Source organism: Scyliorhinus canicula, chromosome 25 (assembly GCF_902713615.1).
Source record: "Scyliorhinus canicula chromosome 25, sScyCan1.1, whole genome shotgun sequence".
NCBI lineage: Eukaryota > Metazoa > Chordata > Chondrichthyes > Carcharhiniformes > Scyliorhinidae > Scyliorhinus > Scyliorhinus canicula.
In genome coordinates this window covers 36857-58946 of record NC_052170.1, presented here as the reverse complement: position 1 = coordinate 58946, position 22090 = coordinate 36857, and the positions used below count along the sequence as shown (strand labels likewise).

The 22090-nt window shown below is 49.8% G+C and overlaps 1 protein-coding gene across 7 annotated transcripts in view; it reads right to left on the bottom strand.

The window, feature by feature from the left end:
- The window catches only part of plppr2a (phospholipid phosphatase related 2a), a 44234-nt gene that overhangs the window by 10142 nt on the left and 12002 nt on the right, over window positions 1-22090 (bottom strand). For 4 of the 7 annotated variants that reach the window (XM_038784930.1, XM_038784932.1, XM_038784929.1 and 1 more), the window contains exons 2-4: window positions 14247-14337; window positions 8526-8714; window positions 2152-2275 (exon numbers count right to left, since the gene is read on the bottom strand). In XM_038784930.1, coding sequence (XP_038640858.1) covers window positions 2152-2275; window positions 8526-8714; window positions 14247-14312 — 379 coding nt within the window. In that variant the 5' untranslated portion in view covers window positions 14313-14337. The remainder of the gene's footprint in view (window positions 1-2151; window positions 2276-8525; window positions 8715-14246; window positions 14338-22090) is intronic. The other 3 variants (XM_038784933.1, XM_038784934.1, XM_038784935.1) reach the window with 1 other exon arrangement.

The window sequence follows — 22090 nt, the reverse complement described above, 5'->3', positions numbered from 1 at the left end:
GAACAGGCGCCGGAATGTGGCGACTAGGGGCTTTTCACAGTAACTTCATTGCTGTGTTAATGTAAGCCTACTTGTGACAGTAATAAAGATTATTATTGTGAAAGACAGCACCTTTAGCAGTACAGCACCCCCACAGTAGGGTAGCATGGTAGCAGGGTAGCATGGTGGTTAGCATAAATGCTTCACAGCTCCAGGGTCCCAGGTTCGATTCCCGGCTGGGTCACTGTCTGTGCGGAGTCTGCACGTCCTCCCCGTGTGTGTGCGTGGGTTTCCTCCGGGTGCTCCGGTTTCCTCCCACAGTCCAAAGATGTGCGGGTTAGGTGGGTTGGCCATGCTAAATTGCCTGTAGTGTCCTAATAAAAGTAAGGTTAAGGGGGGGTTGTTGGGTTACGGGTATAGGGTGGATACGTGGGTTTGAGCAGGGTGATCATTGCTCGGCACAACATTGAGGGCCGAAGGGCCTGTTCTGTGCTGTACTGTTCTATGTTCTATGTTCTAGTACTGGAGTGGAATGCGAGCTTTGAATTTTGTAATCAAGACCCAGAGTGAGATTTAAACCCACAATTCTAACGCAGAGTCAAGATTGCTATGAACATGAGCTATGGCTGATTGCAGCGATGTAAGACACTAATTTCTAAATTCCTGGATGACAATCCCACGACCAATGCACAGGACACACACACAGGAGGAGCCCATTTAGCCCTTTGAACATGTTGCACAGGAAGAGGCCGGGTCCAATCAATTATTCAAACCTGCTCTCCAATTCTGTTAATGGTTAATTTCCATCCTAACTCATTTCCCTGCCTGGGTTCAAAAGCCTTAATATTCTTGCCCAACAAAAATCTATCAATCTTAATTTTGAAATTTTAAACAATCCTAGCTCAGCAGCTTTTGAAGAGAGTATTCCATATTTTTACTGCCCTTTTTTAAAAAAGAGGTTCTTCCTAATATTACCCTTGGGAGGCCTGGCTCCCATTTTCAGGTTCTGACCCTTGATTTTGGACTCCTCTGAGCAGAGAGCACAGTTTCTCCCTATCCAGCTGATCATATCCTTTGTACATCTTAAACGCCTCAATCTGATCACTGAATGGTCCACATTCAAGGGAAGACAAGCCCAGTCTTATCAACCTACCCTCATAATTTAAACTTGTATCTCTGTTCATCCGAACTTCTTAGCATTTAGAATTCACTCTGATATTTTAAAGCCCAGAATTCTAATATTAACTGACGAACACCAAGCTCTCACTATAACTGGAATTGTCCAGCACGAAGGAAAAACAACATCACTTGCAAATTACTCCTCAAATCACAGACCACCTTGGCCAGGACATACACACTGGCTCTTCCTTCAGAGATACCTGGTCAGTATCACTGAATTCACAATCTGGAATCATTGGGGGAGTCACATCACTGTCACAAATAGCCAAAAATTGTCACTAAATCAGCAATGTCAACATCCACCAGGCCCAAAAAACTATTTAAAAAATCCTTAGGGAGAAACCAGGAGTGGGATACTCAATTTGCAGGCTCGAAGGGCTGAATGGCCGACTACTGCAACTTTTTGCTATATTTCTAAATTGCCTAATAGGCAATAATGCTAAACAGAACAGCTAACAACCAGCTATAGTGCTCAATTATAGTGATTAATACGTTTATAACCCTGCCTTTGTGTCACATTTAATGCTCACCCACACATTTGTCTTTTCAAAGTGTGGGAATTATAAATCAGCGTCCATTGAGGATTAATTTAAAATAACAGCATAAAGGAAAAGGAAGCAGTTAACATTTAATTGTGTCAGTTTTCTCCCTCAGTTCTGAAGAAAGGTCTTTGACTTGAAACATTAGCTGTTTTTCTCACTCCACAGATATTGCCAAACTGTGTGTCTGTCTGTTTTTGAGTTACTCCTCCTCAGCCTCAGACCCATAAATCTATAGCTTCAACTCTGTTCCTGTAGAACTTTCACTCACAACATTGATATTGGGACAATGTTAATGTCCCTCCTGCTAAGTGATCTGCAGAGGGTGAATGAGGGAAACATAATGAAGTCAGAAAATATTTCAAAGATTTTCCATTCGACAGATTATAATTCATCTATAACCAGTGAGTTAGACATTCAATGAAAACTGGACAAGAGGGAAAATCAGACCGACCCAAAAACCTTATGACTCTGCGAAGCAGTGGATTCAGAGAACAGCAATCTGCAGTCACAATTGTTCTCTCCTGACGCACAAACTGTGCTTGAAAGACAAATGCAGCCAATTCACCCACAACAATCTGCAAAATAAAAGGTGAATAATACTTGCTGTGAAAATCAGAACACCAGTTTTCAAAGTGTTCCCCAAACTTGTGGCCTTCCGCCCAGCTCTTCACTAAATGAAGATACCATCCAGGAAGCAGTTATGTGGTGACTGTGCAGAGATAGAGGTAAAACCAGACGCAGCAGCCCGTCAGATTTAGGCCAAAGAGGATAATACATCTGGTGTTACACAACTCTGGTAAATCTTAACACAAGCACCCAATTCCATACCATTTAACTCATTGAAGCAATTGACTCCATTGCCATTGTTAGACTTTGAAACAGATTTTACCAAGGACCAACCAGCAAATAACTACCCACACAACAGAGCAGCTGCCCATAAGCCTCTGAGAGTCGGTCAGCAATGATAACTACGGTTTACACACACTACTCAGTGTCAGTAACCATGTTCCCCACACACACAGACACACAGATACAGACACACACACAGACACACAAACACACAAGACACACACACAGACACACAAACACACAAGACGCACACAGACACACGCACACAGACACACGCACACAGACACACGCACACAAACACAGACACACACACAGACACACAAGACACACACAGGCACACAGATACAGCCACACACACACACAGATACAGATACAGACACACACACAGACACACAAACACATGGCCGGCGCCATGTTTTCTGGCTCGACCAGTTCGGGTGTGCCAGTTTCGTGCCAGCTTTCCCGCCGTGGAACACCACAGATTCTCCGTTGGCCCATGGGAGCTGGATTCTCTGATTCTGAGGGTTAAAAATGGTGTAAAATGGCCACCGATCCTCCATTTTGCTGGGGGCCAGCAGGAAGGCATCATCGAGCACCCGGCTCTAGCTGCCGGTACGGCCCAGAGAATTACCGGGTCTGTGGCCGCGCGTGCACACAATGGTGACCTGCAGTGGTCATGCGTGCACACGATGGTGGCCTGCAGTGGTCATGCGTGCACACGATGGTGGCCTGCAGTGGTCATGCGTGCACACGATGGTGGCCTGCAGTGGTCATGCGTGCACACGATGGTGGCCTGCAGTGGTCATGCATGCACACGGCAGACGCAGCCCTTGGAGCTGGCCCATGTAATAGTGCCCCCCCTTGGCCAGCTTGCGGACAGTGCCTCCAGCCCCACATAATGACCCCCCTCCATCATGGATCGGTCCTCCCCCGACTGTGGCGGTGCTGGGCTGAGTCCACGGCCGCCACGCCCAGTTCCCGATGGATGATACCACACGTGACTGGAAATAGGAAGATAGAGCAGCTAAACACGCGACTAAACAGCTGGTTTAGGAGGGAGGGTTTCCATTATCTGGACCACTGGCAGCTCTTCCGGGGCAGGTGTGACCTGTATAAGGACGGGTTGCAACTAAACTGGAGAGGCATAAATATCCTGGCCGCGAGGTTTGTTAGTGTCACACGGGAGGGTTTAAACTAGTAAGGCAGGGGGGTGGGTACCGGAGCAATAGGTCAGAAGGTGAAAAAATGTAGGTAGAATTAGGGAATAGGGCCAGTATAGCTCTGAGGAAGATGTTGCTGAACACAGCGGGTCTGGTGGCCTGAAGTGCATGTGTTTTAATGCAAGAAGTGTAACAGGTAAGGCAGATGAACTTAGAGCTTGGATTAGTACTTGGAACTATGATGTTGTTGCCATTACAGAGACCTGGTTGAGGGAAGGACAGGATTGGCAGCTAAACGTTCCAGGATTTAGATGTTTCAGGCGGGACAGAGCGGGATGTAAAAGGGGTGGCCGAGTTGCGTTACTGGTTCGGGAGAATATCACAGCTGTACTGCGGGAGGACACCTCAGAGGGCAGCGAGGCTATATGGGTAGAGATCAGGAATAAGAAGGGTGCAGTCACAATGTTGGGGGTTTACTACAGGCCACCCAACAGCCAGCAGGAGATAGAGGAGCAGATAGGTAGACAGATTTTGGAAAGGAGTAAAAACAACAGGGTTGTTGTGATGGGAGACTTTAACTTCCCCAATCTTGACTGGGACTCACAGTGCTAGGGGCTTGGATGGGGCAGAGTTTGTAAGGAGCATCCAGGAGGGCTTCTTAAAACGATATGTAGATAGTCCAACTAGGGAAGGGGCTGTACTGGACATGGTATTGGGGAATGAGCCCGGCCAGGTGGTAGAAGCTTCAGTAGGGGAGCATTTCGGGAACAGTGACCACAATTCAGTAAGTTTTAAAGTGCTGGTGGACAAGGATAAGAGTGATCCCAGGGTGAATGTGCCAAATTGAGGGAAGGCTAATTATAACAATATTAGGCGGGAACTGAAGAACCTAGATTGGGGGCGGATGTTTGAGGGTAAATCAACATCTGACATGTGGGAGGCTTTCAAATGTCAGTTGACAGGAATTCAGGACCGGCATGTTCCTGTGAGGAAGAAGGATAAACACGGCAAATTTCGGGAACCTTGGATAACGAGAGATATTGAAGGCCTCGTCAAAAAGGAAAAGGAGGCATTTGTCAGGGCTAGAAGGCTGGGAACAGACGAAGCCTGTGTGGAATATAAGGAAAGTAGGAAGGAACTTAAGCAAGCAGTCAGGAGGGCTAAAAGGGTTCATGAAAGGTCATTGGCAAATAGGGTTAAGGAAAATCCCAAGGCTTTTTACACGTACATAAAAAGCAAGAGGGTAGCCAGGGAAAGGGTTGGCCCACTGAAGGATAGGCAAGGGAATCTATGTGTGGAGCCAGAGGAAATGGGCGAGGTACTAAATGAATACTTTGCATCAGTATTCACCAAAGAGAAGGAATTGGTGGATGTTGAGTCTGGAGATGGGTGTGTAGATAGCCTGGGTCACATTGAGATCCAAAAAGACGAGGTATTGGGTGTCTTGAAAATATGAAGGTAGATAAGTCCCCAGGGCCTGATGGGATCTACCCCAGAATACTGAAGGAGGCTAGAGAGGAAATTGCTGAGGCCTTGACAGAAATCTTTGGATCCTCACTGTCTTCAGGTGATGGTCCGGAGGACTGGAGAATAGCCAATGTTGTTCCTTTGTTTAAGAAGGGTAGCAAGGATAATCCAGGGAACTACAGGCCGGTGAGCCTTACATTAGTGGTAGGGAAATTACTGGAGAGAATTCTACGAAACGGATCTATCCCATTTGGAAGCAAATGGACGTATTAGTGAGAGGCAGCACAGTTTTGTGAAGGGGAGGCCGGTCTTACTAACTCGATAGAGTTTTTCGAGGAGGTCACAAAGATGATTGATGCAGGTAGGGCAGTGTATGTTGTCTATATGGACTTCAGTAAGGCCATGGACAAGGTCCCTCATGGCAAACTGGTACAAAAGGTGAAGTCACACGGGATCAGGGGGGAACTGGCAAGGTGGATACAGAACTGACTAGGTCATAGAAGGCAGAGAGTAGCAATGGAAGGGTGCTTTTCTGATTGGAGGGCTGTGACTAGGGGTGTTCCGCAGGGATCAGTGCTGGGACCTTTGCTGTTTGTAGTATATATAAATGATTTGGAGGAAAATGTAACTGGTCTGATTAGTAAGTTTGCGGACGACACAAAGCTTGGTGGAATTGTGGATAGCGATGAGGACTGTCAGAGGATACAGCAGGATTTAGATCGTTTGGAGACTTGGGCGGAGAGATGGCAGATGGGGTTTAATCTGGACAAATGTGAGGTAATTCATTTTGGAAGGTCTAATACAGGTGGGGAATATACAGTGAATGGTAGACCCTCAAGAGTATTGACAGTCAGAGAGATCTAGGTGTACAGGTCCACAGGTCACTGAAAGGGGCAACACAGGTGGAGAAGGTAGTCAAGAAGGCATACGGCATGCTTGCCTTCATTGGCCGGGGCATTGAGTATAAGAATTGGCAAGTCATGTTGCAGCTGTATAGAACCGTAGTTAGACCACACTTGGAGTATAGTGTTCAATTCTGGTTGCCACACTACCAGAAGGATGTTGAGGCTTTAGAGAGGGTGCAGAAGAGATTTACCAGGATGTTGCCTGGTATGAGGCATTAGCTATGAGGAGAGGTTTAATAAACTCGGTTTGTTCTCACTGGAACGACGGAGGTTGAGGGCCGACCTGATAGAGGTCTACAAAATTATGAGGGGCACAAACAGGGTGGATAGTCAGAGGCTTTTTCCCAGGGTAGAGGGGTCAATTACTAGGGGGCATAGGTTTAAGGTGCGAGGGGCAAGGTTTAGAGGAGATGTACGAGGCAAGTTTTTTACACAGAGGGTAGTGGGTGCCTGGAACTCGCTGCCGGAGGAGGTGGTGGAAGCAGGGACGATAGTGACATTTAAGGGGCATCTTGAGAAACACATGAATAGGATGGGAATAGAGGGATACGGACCCAGGAAGCGTAAAAGATTTTAGGTTGGACGGGCAGCATGGTTGGCGCAGGCTTGGAGGGCTTTTCTTGGATGCTACGCCCCCTTCAAAACAGCAGCATCGAGGAGTAAGCCGCACGTGGTTGGGACGGCCTCAGGACGTTTCTTTATTGTTTGATCTTTGTGACCGACACGGTCAGGAACCCGGCCGGTCAGAGGCGGGGCTCAAGCTGAGCCTGTCGATACGTGGCTTTGGAGGGGGTGGAGCATCGCAAAAGCGGCGCCGCCCCGATTTGGTCGGAATCGGGGATCTCAGGCTGATCGGCGAATGCGATTTTGTCGTCGGCGACTGGAGAATCTCGCCTAGTGTCTGTAACCCTGGGCTCGATTCTCCGCTTTTGAAGCTATATCCGGAGGAATTGTTTTGTTTTACGATGAAAAATATCGGTGGGGCCCCAGCACCGATCTTCCGACAGGTGAGGGGCGAGCAGCTGCTCCACGTAAAACACCCGGCCTCCACAAAAACCGCCGGAAAATTGCCGGGTCAGTGCATGCGCACGGCGACGACCTGCGGGGGTCACGTTGTGCAACATGGCACCGGCTGCTCATGGACCTGACCTGCCAGATAGTGCCCCCCTTGACATCTCCTCGCCACCTGCCCCAGCCCTCGCGGAAACTCCCCTGGCCAGGAGCACGGCTCCCCCCCTGACTGTGGCCGCGCTGGACACAGTCCGCAGCCACCACGCCGGGTTCACGGAGCAGCACACGTGTCCCACGCCACTGGGAACCTGGCCCATCGGGGGTGGAGCATTAGCGGAGGGCCTTCATCTAACATCCTGAGGCCGTCCTAACGACGTGTGGCTTACTCCTCGATGATGCTGTTTTGAAGGGGGCGTAGCATCCAATAATAGGCACCGTTCCCTATTCGGTCACAAACAGGGATTGGCTGCCGATCACAATATCGATGTCGGGAAACAGAGAATCCCGCCCCATGTTACACACATACACATACACATACTCACACGCGCGTGCGTGCATGCACACACACAAACATGCAGTCAGTAACCATGTTACACACACATACACATACACATACACACACGCGCGTGTGTGCATGCACACACACACACATGCAGTCAGTAACTATGTTACACACACACACATACATACACATACACACACACGCGTGCGTGCATGCACACACACAAACATGCAGTCAGTAACTATGTTACACACACACACACACACACATACACATACACACACACGCGTGCGTGCATGCACACACACAAACATGCAGTCAGTAACTATGTTACACACACACACATACACATACACACACACGCGTGCGTGCATGCACACACACAAACATGCAGTCAGTAACTATGTTACACACACACACACATACACATACACACACGCGCGTGTGTGCATGCACACACACAAACATGCAGTCAGTAACTATGTTACACACACACACACACACACACACACATACACACACGCGCGTGTGTGCATGCACACACACAAACATGCAGTCAGTAACTATGTTACACACACACATACACACACGCGCGTGCGTGCCTGCACACACACAAACACACACTCAGTAACTATGTTACACACACACACATACACACACGCGCGTGCGTGCATACACACACACAAACATGCAGTCAGTAACCATGTTACACGCGCACACACAAACACACACTCAGTAACCATGTTACACACACACACACAATGCGTGTCGTTTTGTACTAACCCACAGATCGAAGACGATTTCCCAATAAAAGATAGTTAAATAAAACTCAGTTTGAGTTGAAATTTCCTTTTTGCTGCAGAGATCCCTGAATAAAATCGAATATAATCTGGGCGTGTGCAACAAATATGCTGATCAAAGTAATTCTTACTGTTGTCATGGGAACACCAGAAGCCAAGGACTGTAGCAGGACCGGGGGTAAGATGCTGTTCTCCTCTGGCCCTGGGTATGGTTTCATATAAGCACTGTCGAAGCAGAAAAAGCCTTGTTTGTGCACAGTGAAGGTGTCCGTGAACTCAAAGTAATATGCCAGCAGCATCATCCCCACCATAATCATCAGCTGTAATTAATAATAAAAACAATAATCACTTATTGTCACAAGTAAGCTTCAATGAAGTTACTGTGAAAAGCTCCTGTGAAATACCAGACAGTTTGAGAATGTCAGAGGGACAGAACAAATAACAAAGAAAAGTACAGCACAGGAACAGGCCCTTTGGCCCTCCAAGCCTGTGTCGACCATGCTGCCCGTCTATCTAAAATCTTCTACACTTCCAGGGTCCGTATCCCTCTATTCCCATCCTATGCATGTATTTGTCAAGATGCCCCTTAAATGTCACTATCATCCCTGCTTCCACCACCTCCGGCAGCGAATTCCAGGCACCCACTACCCTCTGTGTAAAAAACATGCCTCATACATAGAACATGGAACATAGAAAAATACAGCACAGAACAGGCCCTTCGGCCCACGATGTTGTGCCGAACCTTTGTCCGAGATTAATCATAGATTATCGTAGAATTTACAGCACAGAAGGAGGCCACCCGGCCCATCGAGTCTGCACCGGCTCTTGGAAAGAGCACCCCACCCAAGGTCAACACCTCCACTCTATCCCCATAACCCAGCAACTCCATCCAACACTAAGGGCATTTTTGGACACTAAGGGAAATTTATCATGGCCAATCCACCTAACCTGCACATCTTTGTGCACACGGGGGGGATGTGCAGACTCTGCACATACGGTTCACCCAAGCCAGAACAGAACCTGGGACCCTGTAGCTGTGAAGCAATTGTGCTATCCACAATGCTACCATGCTGCCCTTAAGAACAAATTACTCTACACTCCATTATTCTACCCTAATCCATGTACCTATCCAATAGCCGCTTGAAGGTATGGTTTAAACCTTGCCCCTCGCACCTTAAACCGATGTCCCCCAGTAATTGACCCCTCTACCCTAGGAAAGAGCCTCTGACTGTCCACTCTGACTATGCCCCTCATAATTTTGGAGACCTCAATCAGGTCGCCCCTCGTTCCAGTGAGAATAAAACAAGTTTATTCAACCTCTCCTCATAGCTAATGTCCTCCATACCAGGCAACATGCAGGTACAACAGGCGGTGAGGCAAGCTAATGGCATGCTGACCTTCATAGTGAGAGGATTGAGTATAGGAGTAGGGATGTCTTGCTGCAGTTATACAGGGCCTTGGTGAGGCCATACCTTGAGTATTATGGGCAGTTTTGGTCTCCTAGCTTGAGGAAGGACATTCCTGCTATTGAGGGTGTCCAGCGAAGGTTCACCAGACTAATCCCCGGGATGTCGGGACTGATATATGAAGAAAGGCTGGATGGACTGGGCTTGTACTGACTGGAGTTTAGAAGAATGAGAGGGGATCTCACAGAAACATATAAAATCCTGATGGGGCTGGACAGGCTGGATTCGGGAAGAATGGCGACATCCAGAATTCGGGGTCATAGCCTAAGAATAGTCTAAGAATGAGGGGTCAGCCATTTAGGACTGAGATGAGGAAGAACTTCTTCTCTCAGAGAGTTGTGAACCTGTGGAATTCTCCACCACAGAAAGCTGTTGCTGCCGGTTTATTGGACATATTCAAGAGGGAGCTGGAAGTGGCCCTTGCGGCTAAAGGCATCAAGAGGTGTGGAGAGAAAGCGGGAGTGGGATACTGAATTTGCATGATCAGCCATGATCATATTGAATGGTGATGTAGGGACGAAGGGCCGAATGGCCTACTCCTGCAACTATTTTCTATATTTCTGTCCAGCTGGTGAGACAGGGCATACCCAGGAATGGTCGTGTCTGGGACATTGTCTGTAAGTTACGATTCCTTGACTATGACTATGTCAGGCTGTTGCTTGACCAGTCTGTGAGAAGCTCTCCCAACCTTGGCACAAGCCCCCAGATGTTAGTAAGGAGGAGTTTGCAGGGTTGGCAGGGTTGGGTTTGTTATTATCGGTTCTGGTACCAGGGTCAATGCTGGGTGGTTTGTCCGGTTTTATTCCTTTTTTGTGTGTTTGTAGCGGTTGAATAAAAGTGAGTGGCTTGCGGCCATTTCAGAGGGCATTTATGAGCCAACCAGCTTTCTGCATGGGTCTGGAGTCACATGTAGGCCGGACCAGGTAAGGGCGGCAGATTTCCTTTGTGAGGGATATCAGTCAGCCAGATGGGTTTTTACAATAATCAACATTGGTTCATGGTCATAATTAGACTTTTAACTTCAGATGATTTATTGAGTTTAAATTCCAACATCTGCCATGGTGGGATTTGAACTTGGTTGCCCAGGGCAATTCCCAGAGTCTCTGGATTACTTGTCCAGCGATTATACCACTGCATCACCCCCGCTCCCAAAAGCCACACTTTTCCAAATACCGTATCAGCTGGAAATTTATAGTTGCTCTCTGAGTGTAATGTAATGGACACAAATTGATCAGCAGAAACATGACTTTCTGAAAGCATTTATTTCTCATCACCTCTTCCCAACAAGAGAGGGGGAGAGAGAGAGAGAGAGAGAGAGAGACGGAGAGACAGGAGAGTGAGGGTCAGAGACAGGGTGGGTAGGGACAGAGAAGGGGAGTAGAGAGCGAGGAGAGAGAGAGAAGGGGGAGAGAGAATATGGGGAGGAGACAGAGAAGGAGGGGGTGTCAGAGAGAGGGGGGGAGAAAGAGGAAATGAGACAGCGAGAAAGGAAGTGCAAGAGAGAGAAGGGAGAGAAAGAGTGAAGAAGAGAGACGGGGGGTGAAGAGGGAGAGGAGGAGACACAGGGAGGGAAGTGGAGGGACCAGGTTCAATAATGCCCTTCAGGGAAGGAGATCTGCAGTCCTTTCCTCTATCAGAAGGTCAGAAGTGGGGGTGCTTGTTGATGATTACACAATGTTCAGCACCATTCGTGACTCAAATATTGAAACAGTCCATGTCCAAATGCAGCAAGACTTGGACAATATCCAGGCTTGGGCTGAGAAGTGACAAGTTACATTCGTGCCACACAAGTGCCAGACAATGACCATCTCCAATAAGAGAGAATCTAATCATTGGCCCTTGACATTCAATTGCATTACCATCGCTGAGTCCTCTCTATCAATATCCAGGGGTTACCATTGACCAGAAACTGGATTGGACTAGCCATGGCTGCAAGAACTGATCAAAGGCAAGGAATCTTGTGGCAATTCACTCATCTCAAGACTCCCCAAATCCTGTCCACTATCTACAAGGCACAAGTCAGGAGTGTGATGGAATACTCTCCACTTGCCTGGATGAGCGCAGCTCCAACAACACTCAAGAAGCTCAACATTATCCAGAACAAAACAACCCACTTGATTGGAACCCCACCCACAAATATTCAAACCCTCCACCACCGACACACAGCAGCAGCCGTGTGTACCATCTACAAGATGCACTGCAGCAACTCACCAAGGCTCCTCAGACAGCACCTTCCAAACCCACAACCTCCACCATCTAGAAGGACAAGAGCAGCTTTGACAGAGTCATTGGACTCGAAACGTTAGCTCTTTTCTCTCCCTACAGATGCTGCCAGACTTACTGAGATTTTCCAGCATTTTCCCTTTCATTTCAGATTCCAGCATCCGCAGTAATTTGCTTTTTATAAGAGCAGCAGATACCTGGGAACCCCACCACCTGGAGGTTCCCCTCCAAGTCACTCCCCACCCTGACTTGGCCGTTCCTTCACTGCCGCTCGATCAAAATCCTGGAACTCCCTTCCTAACTGCACTGTGGGTGCACCTACACCACGTGGACTGCAGCTGTTCAAGAAGGCAGCTCACCACCACCTTCTCAAGAGCAGTTTAGAATGGGCAATAAATGCTGGTCTAACCAAGAAAACTTACATCCCTTGAATGAATAATGAGAAAAAAGGGGAGAGTTGGGATGAGAGAGACAGAGAGGGAGGGGGTCTCATACAGAGAAGGAGAGGGAGAGAGAGAGTGGGAGGGGACTGATTGAGAGGGAGGGTACAGAGGGGCAGAGGAGAGAGAAAGGAAGATGAGTAACAGGATGAGGGAAAAGCGAGAGTGAGTGGTGAGACAGAAGGAGAGAGAGACAGAGTGAGGAGGATGAGAGAAAGGTAGGGGAGGGAAAGAGGAGGATGGGGAGAGAGATGGATAGGTGGGTGGAGAGACAGAATGGGATACGAGAGACAGAGAGGGAGAGAAGTGAGAAGCAGGGAGAGAGAAAAAGGAGGTAGAGAGATAATGGTGGGAGAGAGATATAGAGAGAGTTGAGAGACAGAATAGGAGATAGATAGGAGAGAGGATATTAAAGAGAGGGGTAGAGGGAGGGGTGGACGGAAGGGATAGAGGGAGGTGGGGAAAAAGGAGGGGGATGAAAGTGAAGGGAAGACGGGGGGGGGGGGTAGAAGGAAGACAGGAAACGGAGGGCGGTGGAGAGAAAAGGAAAGAGAAAAGATGGAGAATGAAGAGAGAGAGAGAGAGAGGAAAAGTGGGATGGAGAGAGAGGGAGGGGGAGAGAAGGAGAAGGGGAGGGAAAGGGAGTGGGAGAGAGAAAGGGAGGGGAGAGAGAGAAAGGGAGGGAGAAAGAGAAAGGGAGGGAGAAAGAGAAAGGGAGGGAGAGAGAGAAAGGGAGGGAGAAAGAGAAAGGGAGGGAGAAAGAGAAAGGGAGGGAGAAAGAGAAAGGGAGGGGGGAAGAGAGAAAGGGAGGGAGAAAGAGAAAGGGAGGGGAGAGAGAGAAAGGGAGGGAGAAAGAGAAAGGGAGGGAGAGAGAGAAAGGGAGGGAGAAAGAGAAAGGGAGGGAGAAAGAGAAAGGGAGGGAGAAAGAGAAAGGGAGGGGGGGGGGAGAGAGAGAAAGGGAGGGGGGGGGGGGGGGAGAGAGAAAGGGAGGGGGGGGGGAGAGAGAAAGGGAGGGAGAAAGAGAAAGGGAGGGAGAAAGAGAAAGGGAGGGAGAAAGAGAAAGAGAGGGGGGGGGGGAGAGAGAAAGGGAGGGAGAAAGAGAAAGGGAGGGAGAAAGAGAAAGGGAGGGAGAGAGAGAAAGGGAGGGAGAAAGAGAAAGGGAGGGAGAAAGAGAAAGGGAGGGAGAAAGAGAAAGGGAGGGGGGGAAGAGAGAAAGGGAGGGAGAAAGAGAAAGGGAGGGGAGAGAGAGAGAAAGGGAGGGAGAAAGAGAAAGGGAGGGAGAGAGAGAAAGGGAGGGAGAAAGAGAAAGGGAGGGAGAAAGAGAAAGGGAGGGAGAAAGAGAAAGGGAGGGGGGGGAGAGAGAGAAAGGGAGGGGGGGAGAGAGAAAGGGAGGGGGGGGGAGAGAGAAAGGGAGGGAGAAAGAGAAAGGGAGGGAGAAAGAGAAAGGGAGGGAGAAAGAGAAAGAGAGGGGGGGAGAGAGAAAGGGAGGGAGAAAGAGAAAGGGAGGGAGAGAGAGAAAGGGAGGGAGAGAGAGAAAGGGAGGGAGAAAGAGAAAGGGAGGGGAGAGAGAGAAAGAAAGAGAGCATAGAAAGAGAAGGCGAGGGAGAAGGAAGGCAGGATGAGGAGAAAAGGAAAGAGGCAGAAAAGTTGAAGGGAGTGGGAGAGATGCTCTGTATTCAACTCTGTGCTCAGAGTTCTGGATAGATATTTTAATAAAACATACCTCAATGCACACAAAACACGGAATGATAGAATCGCTTCGACGCACTTCATTCTGTTCTCGGGTCATGTTCGACACCACAGATCCTCTCCACCTGAAAGAGAGCGGCAGCACGTTCTTCAACAACTGTCAGAATGGAAACTGGATGAAGTTGCACATTCTCCCCGTGTCTGCGTGGGTTTCGCTCCCACAACCCAAAGATGTGCAGAGTAGGTGGATTGGCCATGCTAAATTGCCCCTTAATTGGAAAAAATGAATTGGAATACTCTAAAATTATTTAAAAAGAAAGAATGGAAACTGGATAAACACGATACTGAACATGGTGAACAAATAAAAGCCAGGGTTACCTTCCGACTAGACATAAATAAAGCCAGAGTTACCCTCCGACTAGACATAAATAAAGCCAGGGTTACCTTCCGACTAGACATAAATAAAGTCAGGGTTACCTTCCGACGAGACATAAATAAAGCCAGGGTTACCTCCCGACTAGACATAAATAAAGCCAGAGTTACCCTCCGACTAGACATAAATAAAGCCAGGGTTACCCTCCGACTAGACATAAATAAAGTCAGGGTTACCTTCCGACGAGACATAAATAAAGCCAGGGTTACCTCCCGACTAGACATAAATAAAGTCAGGGTTACCTTCCGACGAGACATAAATAAAGCCAGGGTTACCTCCCGACTAGACATAAATAAAGTCAGGGTTACCTTCCGACTAGACATGGTAAACAGATAAAGAGTTGAATGAAGAGTGTAGGAGGGCATGTCAGGAGCAGCACTAGGGAATACCATATGTTAACCTGGCGAAGCTACAACACAGGACTACTGTGTATACAGGAAGCAGAATATAATAGATCGAGCAATGTGATCCTACACATCAGAATCTATCATTACCCTCATTTAATAATAATAATGATATTTACTGTCACAAGTAGGCTTACATTAACACGGCAATGAAGTTACTGTGAAAAGCCCCTAGTCGCCGCACTCCGGCGACTGTTCGGGTCACAGAGGGAGAATTCAGAATGTCCAATTCACCTAACAAGCACGTCTTTCGGGACTTGTGGGAGGAAACCGGAGCACCCAGAGGAAACCCACGGAGACACAGGGAGAACGTGTAGACTCCGCGCAGACAGCGACCCAAGCCGGGAATCGAACCTGGACCCTGGTGCTGTGAAGCAACAGTGCTAATTACTGTGATACCGATTTACAAGCAGAAGGGGGAAGAAATTAAAAATTGGGGACCATTTCATTGTTGAATGTGGATCATAAAACTCTGCCCAAGGTCATCGCCAATCGGGTCAAGTCTGCCCTGGAGTTGCCGTTGTGCACCATGGAGTAGGTGGTCACACACAAGGCAGCTCCTACCCAAGGTTACAGAAAAGAGCTCTTTTTTAAGCAATACGGGGAGGAATTTTGATGAAACGGCGTAGGTGAATGTTGGAGGAGTACTTTCCCCCAGGAATGATATGTTTCTTGGTTACCAGACCCGCAGAAACAGTGAAAGATTTGGCTGAAGCTGCAGCAAAGACAAAAGCCTCTTCCAGCAGGCAGGCGGGGGAAGGGCCGGCTTAGAGGCCTCAAGCTGACCTGAGGGCCTTTATTAAAGCTGAATTCTAGCAGCAGAGGGAACAACTGGGAAAAGATCTCACCAAGGCCATTGAAGAAGCGGTGACGGCTGACTTCCGGTGACGGCGGGCGGGAGGCAGCCGCGTGTTGGAAGGCTCCCATTTGGGAACGGCATTGTCGGGGATTGACGCCCGGTCCTAGGGGCAGCGAAGGCGGTGAAGGCCAGGAGAAAGTACAGGGAAGGGATATGTCGAGGACCAGTAAGAAAACAGCTGAAAGTTCATAGGGGAGTAGAAAGGTCACCGCGGGGTCACCAAGGAAAATGGAGGCTGGAGCACCAGGGGAGGCCGCATTGCTTACGGCTAAAGAAATAACTAAGGTGATGGCTGAGGAATTCGAAAGGCAGTTTACAAAATACATGGAGACAATGAGGAAGGAGATGAGGGCGGTTTTGAGTGAGCTGGTGGAGGAAGGAGATGAGGGCGGTTTGAGTGAGCTGGTGGAGGAAGGAGATGAGGGAGGTTTTGAGTGTGCTGGTGGAGGAGGCGATTTCCCCGGTGACGACGGCGGTGACGAGCGCAGTGACGGAGGTGCGGGAGCAAGGGGAGGCGCTGAAGGAAGTGGAGGAGACATTATTGCAGCACGGTGATCAACTTACCTCGACGGGGAAGGAGATGCGGAAAGTGATGGATATTAATAAGGATCTGTGAGGGAAAATGGAAGACCTGGAAAACAGGTCCAGGCGACAGAATTTGAGGATTGTGGGGCTGCCCGAAGGAGTTGAAGGGCCGAGGCCGACTGAGTATTTTGCCGCGATGCTGGCGAAACTATTGGGGGAGGGGGAGGATCCCTCCCGATATAAGCTGGATCGGGCTAATCGGTCGTGGAGGCCTGTACCAAAGGCGAGTGAGCCGCCAAGGGTAGTGACTCTGTGCTTCCGTAGGTACTGTGTGAAGGAGAAGGTCCTGTGCTGGGCCAAGCAGAAGCGGGTGGTGCAGTGGGCTGGAGCTGGTATATGTGTATACCAGGACTTTACGGTGGAGCTGGCGAGGAGGCGGGCTGCTTTCAACCGGGTGAAGAGGGCACTGTACATTAGCAAGGTGCAGCGCGGCATTGTATATCCAGCGAAGCTGAGGGTGACTTACAAGCTCAAGGACTTTTATTTTGGAACGGTGGAGGCAGCGGAGGAGTTTGCGAAGGCAGAAGGACTGTGGCAGAACTGAGAAACTGAGATATGGCCATGTGCCGATGTAACCTCAGGACTGTATTTTCTTTTTTTTTGTTTGTTTGTTTCACTGCGTGCGGGTGTATGGGCTAAAGGAGCCGGTGTTGTATATATTTGGACAAGGGAAGTGGTGGGACTTTCACTCGAAGTGAGGGCTCCGTGGGGTGCAGGTGGATATGCGGAGTTTATGTGCTAAAAGGGGGAATTTTGGGTTTTCCTAGGGTCGGGCAAGGGGGAAAGGGACCCGGGCGGGGGTCTCTGCGCTGGCCGGATTAAGCTGGCCAATGAATGGGAGTGGGGCGATAGTGCATCACTCAGGAATATGGTTGCCGATGTGCAGGAAATGTTGTGGATACCCGCCTCTCTGTACATGGACGATGTCACCACCTTCTCCCCGGATCCACTTTCAAGTCCACAGACGATCAGCATCTACAACCAGTTCAAACTGACCTCGGGAGCCCAGACACCATGGCAACAGCAAGGCCATGTTTTTGGACAACTGGGTTGACTGAGCCCTTGTCCCCATCACCATCAGGCCAGATGGTTTACAGGAGCTAGGTCATCTTTAGAAACTGGAAGGCGAGAGTAGGTATAATGAACCAAAAATTGGGGATGCAGGAATGACGCTCCCTCAGAACCTGATCATCAGGGGTGAGGCAGTCTTGGTGTTGGTGTGTGTGGCACAGGTCTGGCCCATTCCTAACTCCTGCGCTGTGACAATCAATCGAGCTATTTTCACTGGGGTCAAAAACGGACTGTGTTTGAAGACAAATGATGCACAATCCTCGAAAGGGGAAAGAAACATCCCCACCATGTCCCTAATCCTGATAGTTACATTTGTATGTGGCTGCATCAAGCTTTGCGTACATCCTTGTACATAAACACTAAGTGTCACTACGTGCTGAGGTTCTACCTGTCACCAGCATTGCGAAGGATGGGTCTCTCCACAATGCCACAGACACACAGAGCGAGAGAGGATCCTGGAATTCACAAAGAGCGAGAGAGGATCCTGGAATTCACAAAGAGCGAGAGAGGATCCTGGAATTCACAAAGAGCGAGAGAGGAGCCGGGAGCTCACAAAGAGCGAGAGAGGATCCTGGAATTCACAAAGAGCGAGAGAGGATCCTGGAATTCACAAAGAGCGAGAGAGGATCCTGGAATTCACAAAGAGCGAGAGAGGAGCCGGGAGCTCACAAAGAGCAAGAGAGAGGAGCCGGGAGCTAACAAAGAGCGAGAGAGGAGCCGGGAGTTTACAGAGAGAGCGAGAGAGGAGCCGGGAGTTTACAGAGAGAGCGAGAGAGGAGCCGGGAGCTCACAAAGAGCGAGAGAGGAGCCGGGAGTTTACAGAGAGAGCGAGAGAGGAGCCGGGAGTTTACAGAGAGAGCGAGAGAGGAGCCGGGAGTTTACAGAGAGAGCGAGAGAGGAGCCGGGAGTTTACAGAGAGAGCGAGAGAGGAGCCGGGAGTTCACACAGAGCGAGAGAGGAGCCGGGAGTTTGAAAAGAGCGAGAGAGGAGCCGGGAGTTTACAGAGAGAGCGAGAGAGGAGCCGGGAGTTCACAAAGAGCGAGAGAGGAGCCGGGAGTTTACAGAGAGAGCGAGAGAGGAGCCAGGAGCTCACAAAGAGCGAGAGAGGAGCCGGGAGTTTACAGAGAGAGCGAGAGAGGAGCCGGGAGCTCACAAAGAGCGAGAGAGGAGCCGGGAGTTTACAGAGAGAGCGAGAGAGGAGCCGGGAGTTTACAGAGAGAGCGAGAGAGGAGCCGGGTGTTTACAGAGAGAGCGAGAGAGGAGCCGGGAGTTTACAGAGAGAGCGAGAGAGGAGCCGGGAGTTTACAGAGAGAGCGAGAGAGGAGCCGGGAGTTTACAGAGAGAGCGAGAGAGGAACCGGGAGTTCACACAGAGCGAGAGAGGAGCCGGGAGTTTGAAAAGAGCGAGAGAGGAGCCGGGAGCTCACAAAGAGCGAGAGAGGAGTCGGGAGTTTACAGAGAGAGCGAGAGAGGAGCCGGGAGTTTACAGAGAGAGCGAGAGAGGAGCCGGGAGTTTACAGAGAGAGCGAGAGAGGAGCCGGGAGTTTACAGAGAGAGCGAGAGAGGAGCCGGGAGTTACAGAGAGAGCGAGAGAGGAACCGGGAGTTCACACAGAGCGAGAGAGGAGCCGGGAGTTTGAAAAGAGCGAGTGAGGAGCCGGGAGCTCACAAAGAGCGAGAGAGGAGTCGGGAGTTTACAGAGAGAGCGAGAGAGGAGCCGGGAGTTTACAGAGAGAGCGAGAGAGGAGCCGGGAGTTTACAGAGAGAGCGAGAGAGGAGCCGGGAGTTCACAAAGAGCGAGAGAGGAGCCGGGAGTTCGCAAAGAGCGAGAGAGGAGCCGGGAGTTCGCAAAGAGCGAGAGAGGAGCCGGGAGTTTACAGAGAGAGCGAGAGAGGAGCCGGGAGTTCACAGAGAGAGCGAGAGAGGAGCCAAGAGTTTACAGAGAGAGCGAGAGAGGAGCCGGGAGTTTACAGAGAGAGCGAGAGAGGAGCCAGGAGTCTACAGAGAGAGCAAGAGAGGAGCCAGGAGTTTACAGAGAGAGCGAGAGAAGAGCCGGCAGTTTACAGAGAGCGAGAGAGGAGCCGGGAGTTTACAGAGAGAGCGGGAGAGGAGCCGGGAGTTCACAGAGAGAGCGAGAGAGGAGCCGGGAGTTCACAGAGAGAGCGAGAGAGGAGCCGGGAGTTCACAAAAGGCGCAGCTGATTGGTGAGTAAGTCCTGTTGGGTATGTTCCAAACTATATTAAATTGTAAGTCTTTGGCTTAGGAAGGAGTAGGGACTTTGTTGATGTTTTTTAATACTTTAGTCTTCTGAAGTTTTAAATTTAAAGGGTTTAGTCACGGCAGGAGAGCTCCAGCTGCAGCTCCTGATGCCCGGGTCTCGGAGCTGGAGCGGCGGCTGGGGTCAGTGTGGAGCATCCGTGAGTCGGAGAGCATCGTGGTAGCGCTTATGGAGAGGTGGTCACAGCGCAGGCTCAGACTCCACAGGCAGGAAGAGAATGTGTGACCACCAGACAATCAAAAAGAAACAGGCAGGTAGTTCAGGGGTCTGTTTGGATACTGTTGAAGTGAATGACCTTTCAGGGGAAAAGCAAGGAGGAGCAAAAAGTGTAAGAATGCAATAGTTACTGGGGATTCAATTGTAAGGGGAACAGAAAGACATTTCTGTAGCTGCAAACGGACTCCAGGATGGTGTGTTGCCTCCCTGGTGCTAGGGTCAAGGATGTCTCGGAGTGGTTACAGAACATTCTGGTTCTGGGGGAGGTGGGACCTGTACAAACTGGACGGGTTACACCTGGGCAGGATCGGGACTAATGTTTGGGGGTGGGGGGGTACTTGCTAGAGTGGTTGGGGAGGGTTTAAGCTAATGTGGCAGGGGGATAGGAACCTAGGCAAAGAGTCTGATGGAACCATCAATTCACTAGACACGTGCTTTAAGATATGCACAGTGGTTTTAATCTACTTATAACAGAGCCAGCCTGTTCCGCGTTGAACTCTCGATGAACTGAACGACTGGCTCTGAGCATTGGTATTTATACAGCAGTTCAGGGGGAGGAGTCATGGGCGGAGCCAAGGGTGGAGCCCTGTACAAACTCCTAAGCATTCCCAGTGCTACTCCCCCTAGTGGTCGGGCAACGCAACTGCACTTACAAAGGCATGGTCTCATGTACATACAATACAGTGTGAATTACGGAGTTACATTCACCACAGAGTCAGAGGAGGAAACAAGGACAAAATAAAAGACAAAAAGGGGAATAACAAAAGTGACAGGCAGAGAAACCAAGGCCCAGATTCAAACAGGAACACAGGGAAAAATATTGGGAGCGGGACTAGTAATGTTAAAAAGACAAACTGAAAGGCTTTGTGTGGAGAATTCGCCATAAAGCGGATGAACTAATCACACAAATAGACATAAACGGGGGTGATATAAAGGGGATTACCGAGACATGGCTGCAGGGTGACCAGGGATGGGAACTGAATGTCCCAGGGTTCTCAGTATTTAGAAAGGACAGGCAGAAAGGAAAAGGTGGTGGCGTGGCACTGCTGGTTAAAGAGGAAATTAACACAATAGTAAGAAAGGATATTAGCTCTGACAATGTGGAATCTGTATGGGTAGAGCTGAGAAATACCAAAGGACAAAAAACATTAGTGGAAGTCATATATAGACCCCCAAACTGCTGTGATGATGTTGGGAATGACATTAAACATGGAATTGGAGATGCATGCAATAATGGAACATCTGTAATTATGGGTGATTTTATTCTGCATATAGATTGGGCAAATCAAATTAACCACAATGCCGTGGAGGAGGAATTCCTGGAATTTATACGGGATCGTTTTCTGGGCCAATTCATTGAGCAACCAACTGTATTCGCTGATCAGAAGGGTTTGAGCAGATGATTGACATGGATTAAGCTGTTGGCCCTCGAAATGAAGTATGTTAATGAGTATGTTAATGAGTTAAAGTATGTTAATGAGTTGTCGGAGACAGGGGTCAGTTTATGTCTGGGTTGTGCTGGTCAGAGGACGGTCCTCGCCTGGGGACGGTCCTCGCCTGGGACGGTCCTCGTCTGGGGCCGGTCCTCGCCTGGGGACGGTCCTCGTCTGGGACGGTCCTCGTCTGGGGCCGGTCCTCGTCTGGGGCCGGTCCTCGTCTGGGGCCAGGCCTCGTCTGGGGACGGTCCTCGCCTGGGGACGGTCCTCGTCTGGGGCCGGTCCTCGTCTGGGGCCGGTCCTCGTCTGGGGCCGGTCCTCGTCTGGGGACAGTCCTCGTCTGGAGACGGTCCTCGTCTGGGGCCGGTCCTCGTCTGGAGACAGTCCTCGTCTAGGGCCAGTCCTCGTCTGGAGACGGTCCTCGTCTGGGGACGGTCCTCGTCTGGGACCAATCCTCGTCTGGGGACAGTCCTCGTCTAGGGCCAGTCCTCGTCTGGAGACGGTCCTCGTCTGGGGACGGTCCTTGTCTGGGACCAATCCTCATCTGGGGATGGTCCTCGTCTGGGACCAATCCTCGTCTGGAGACGGTCCTCGTCTG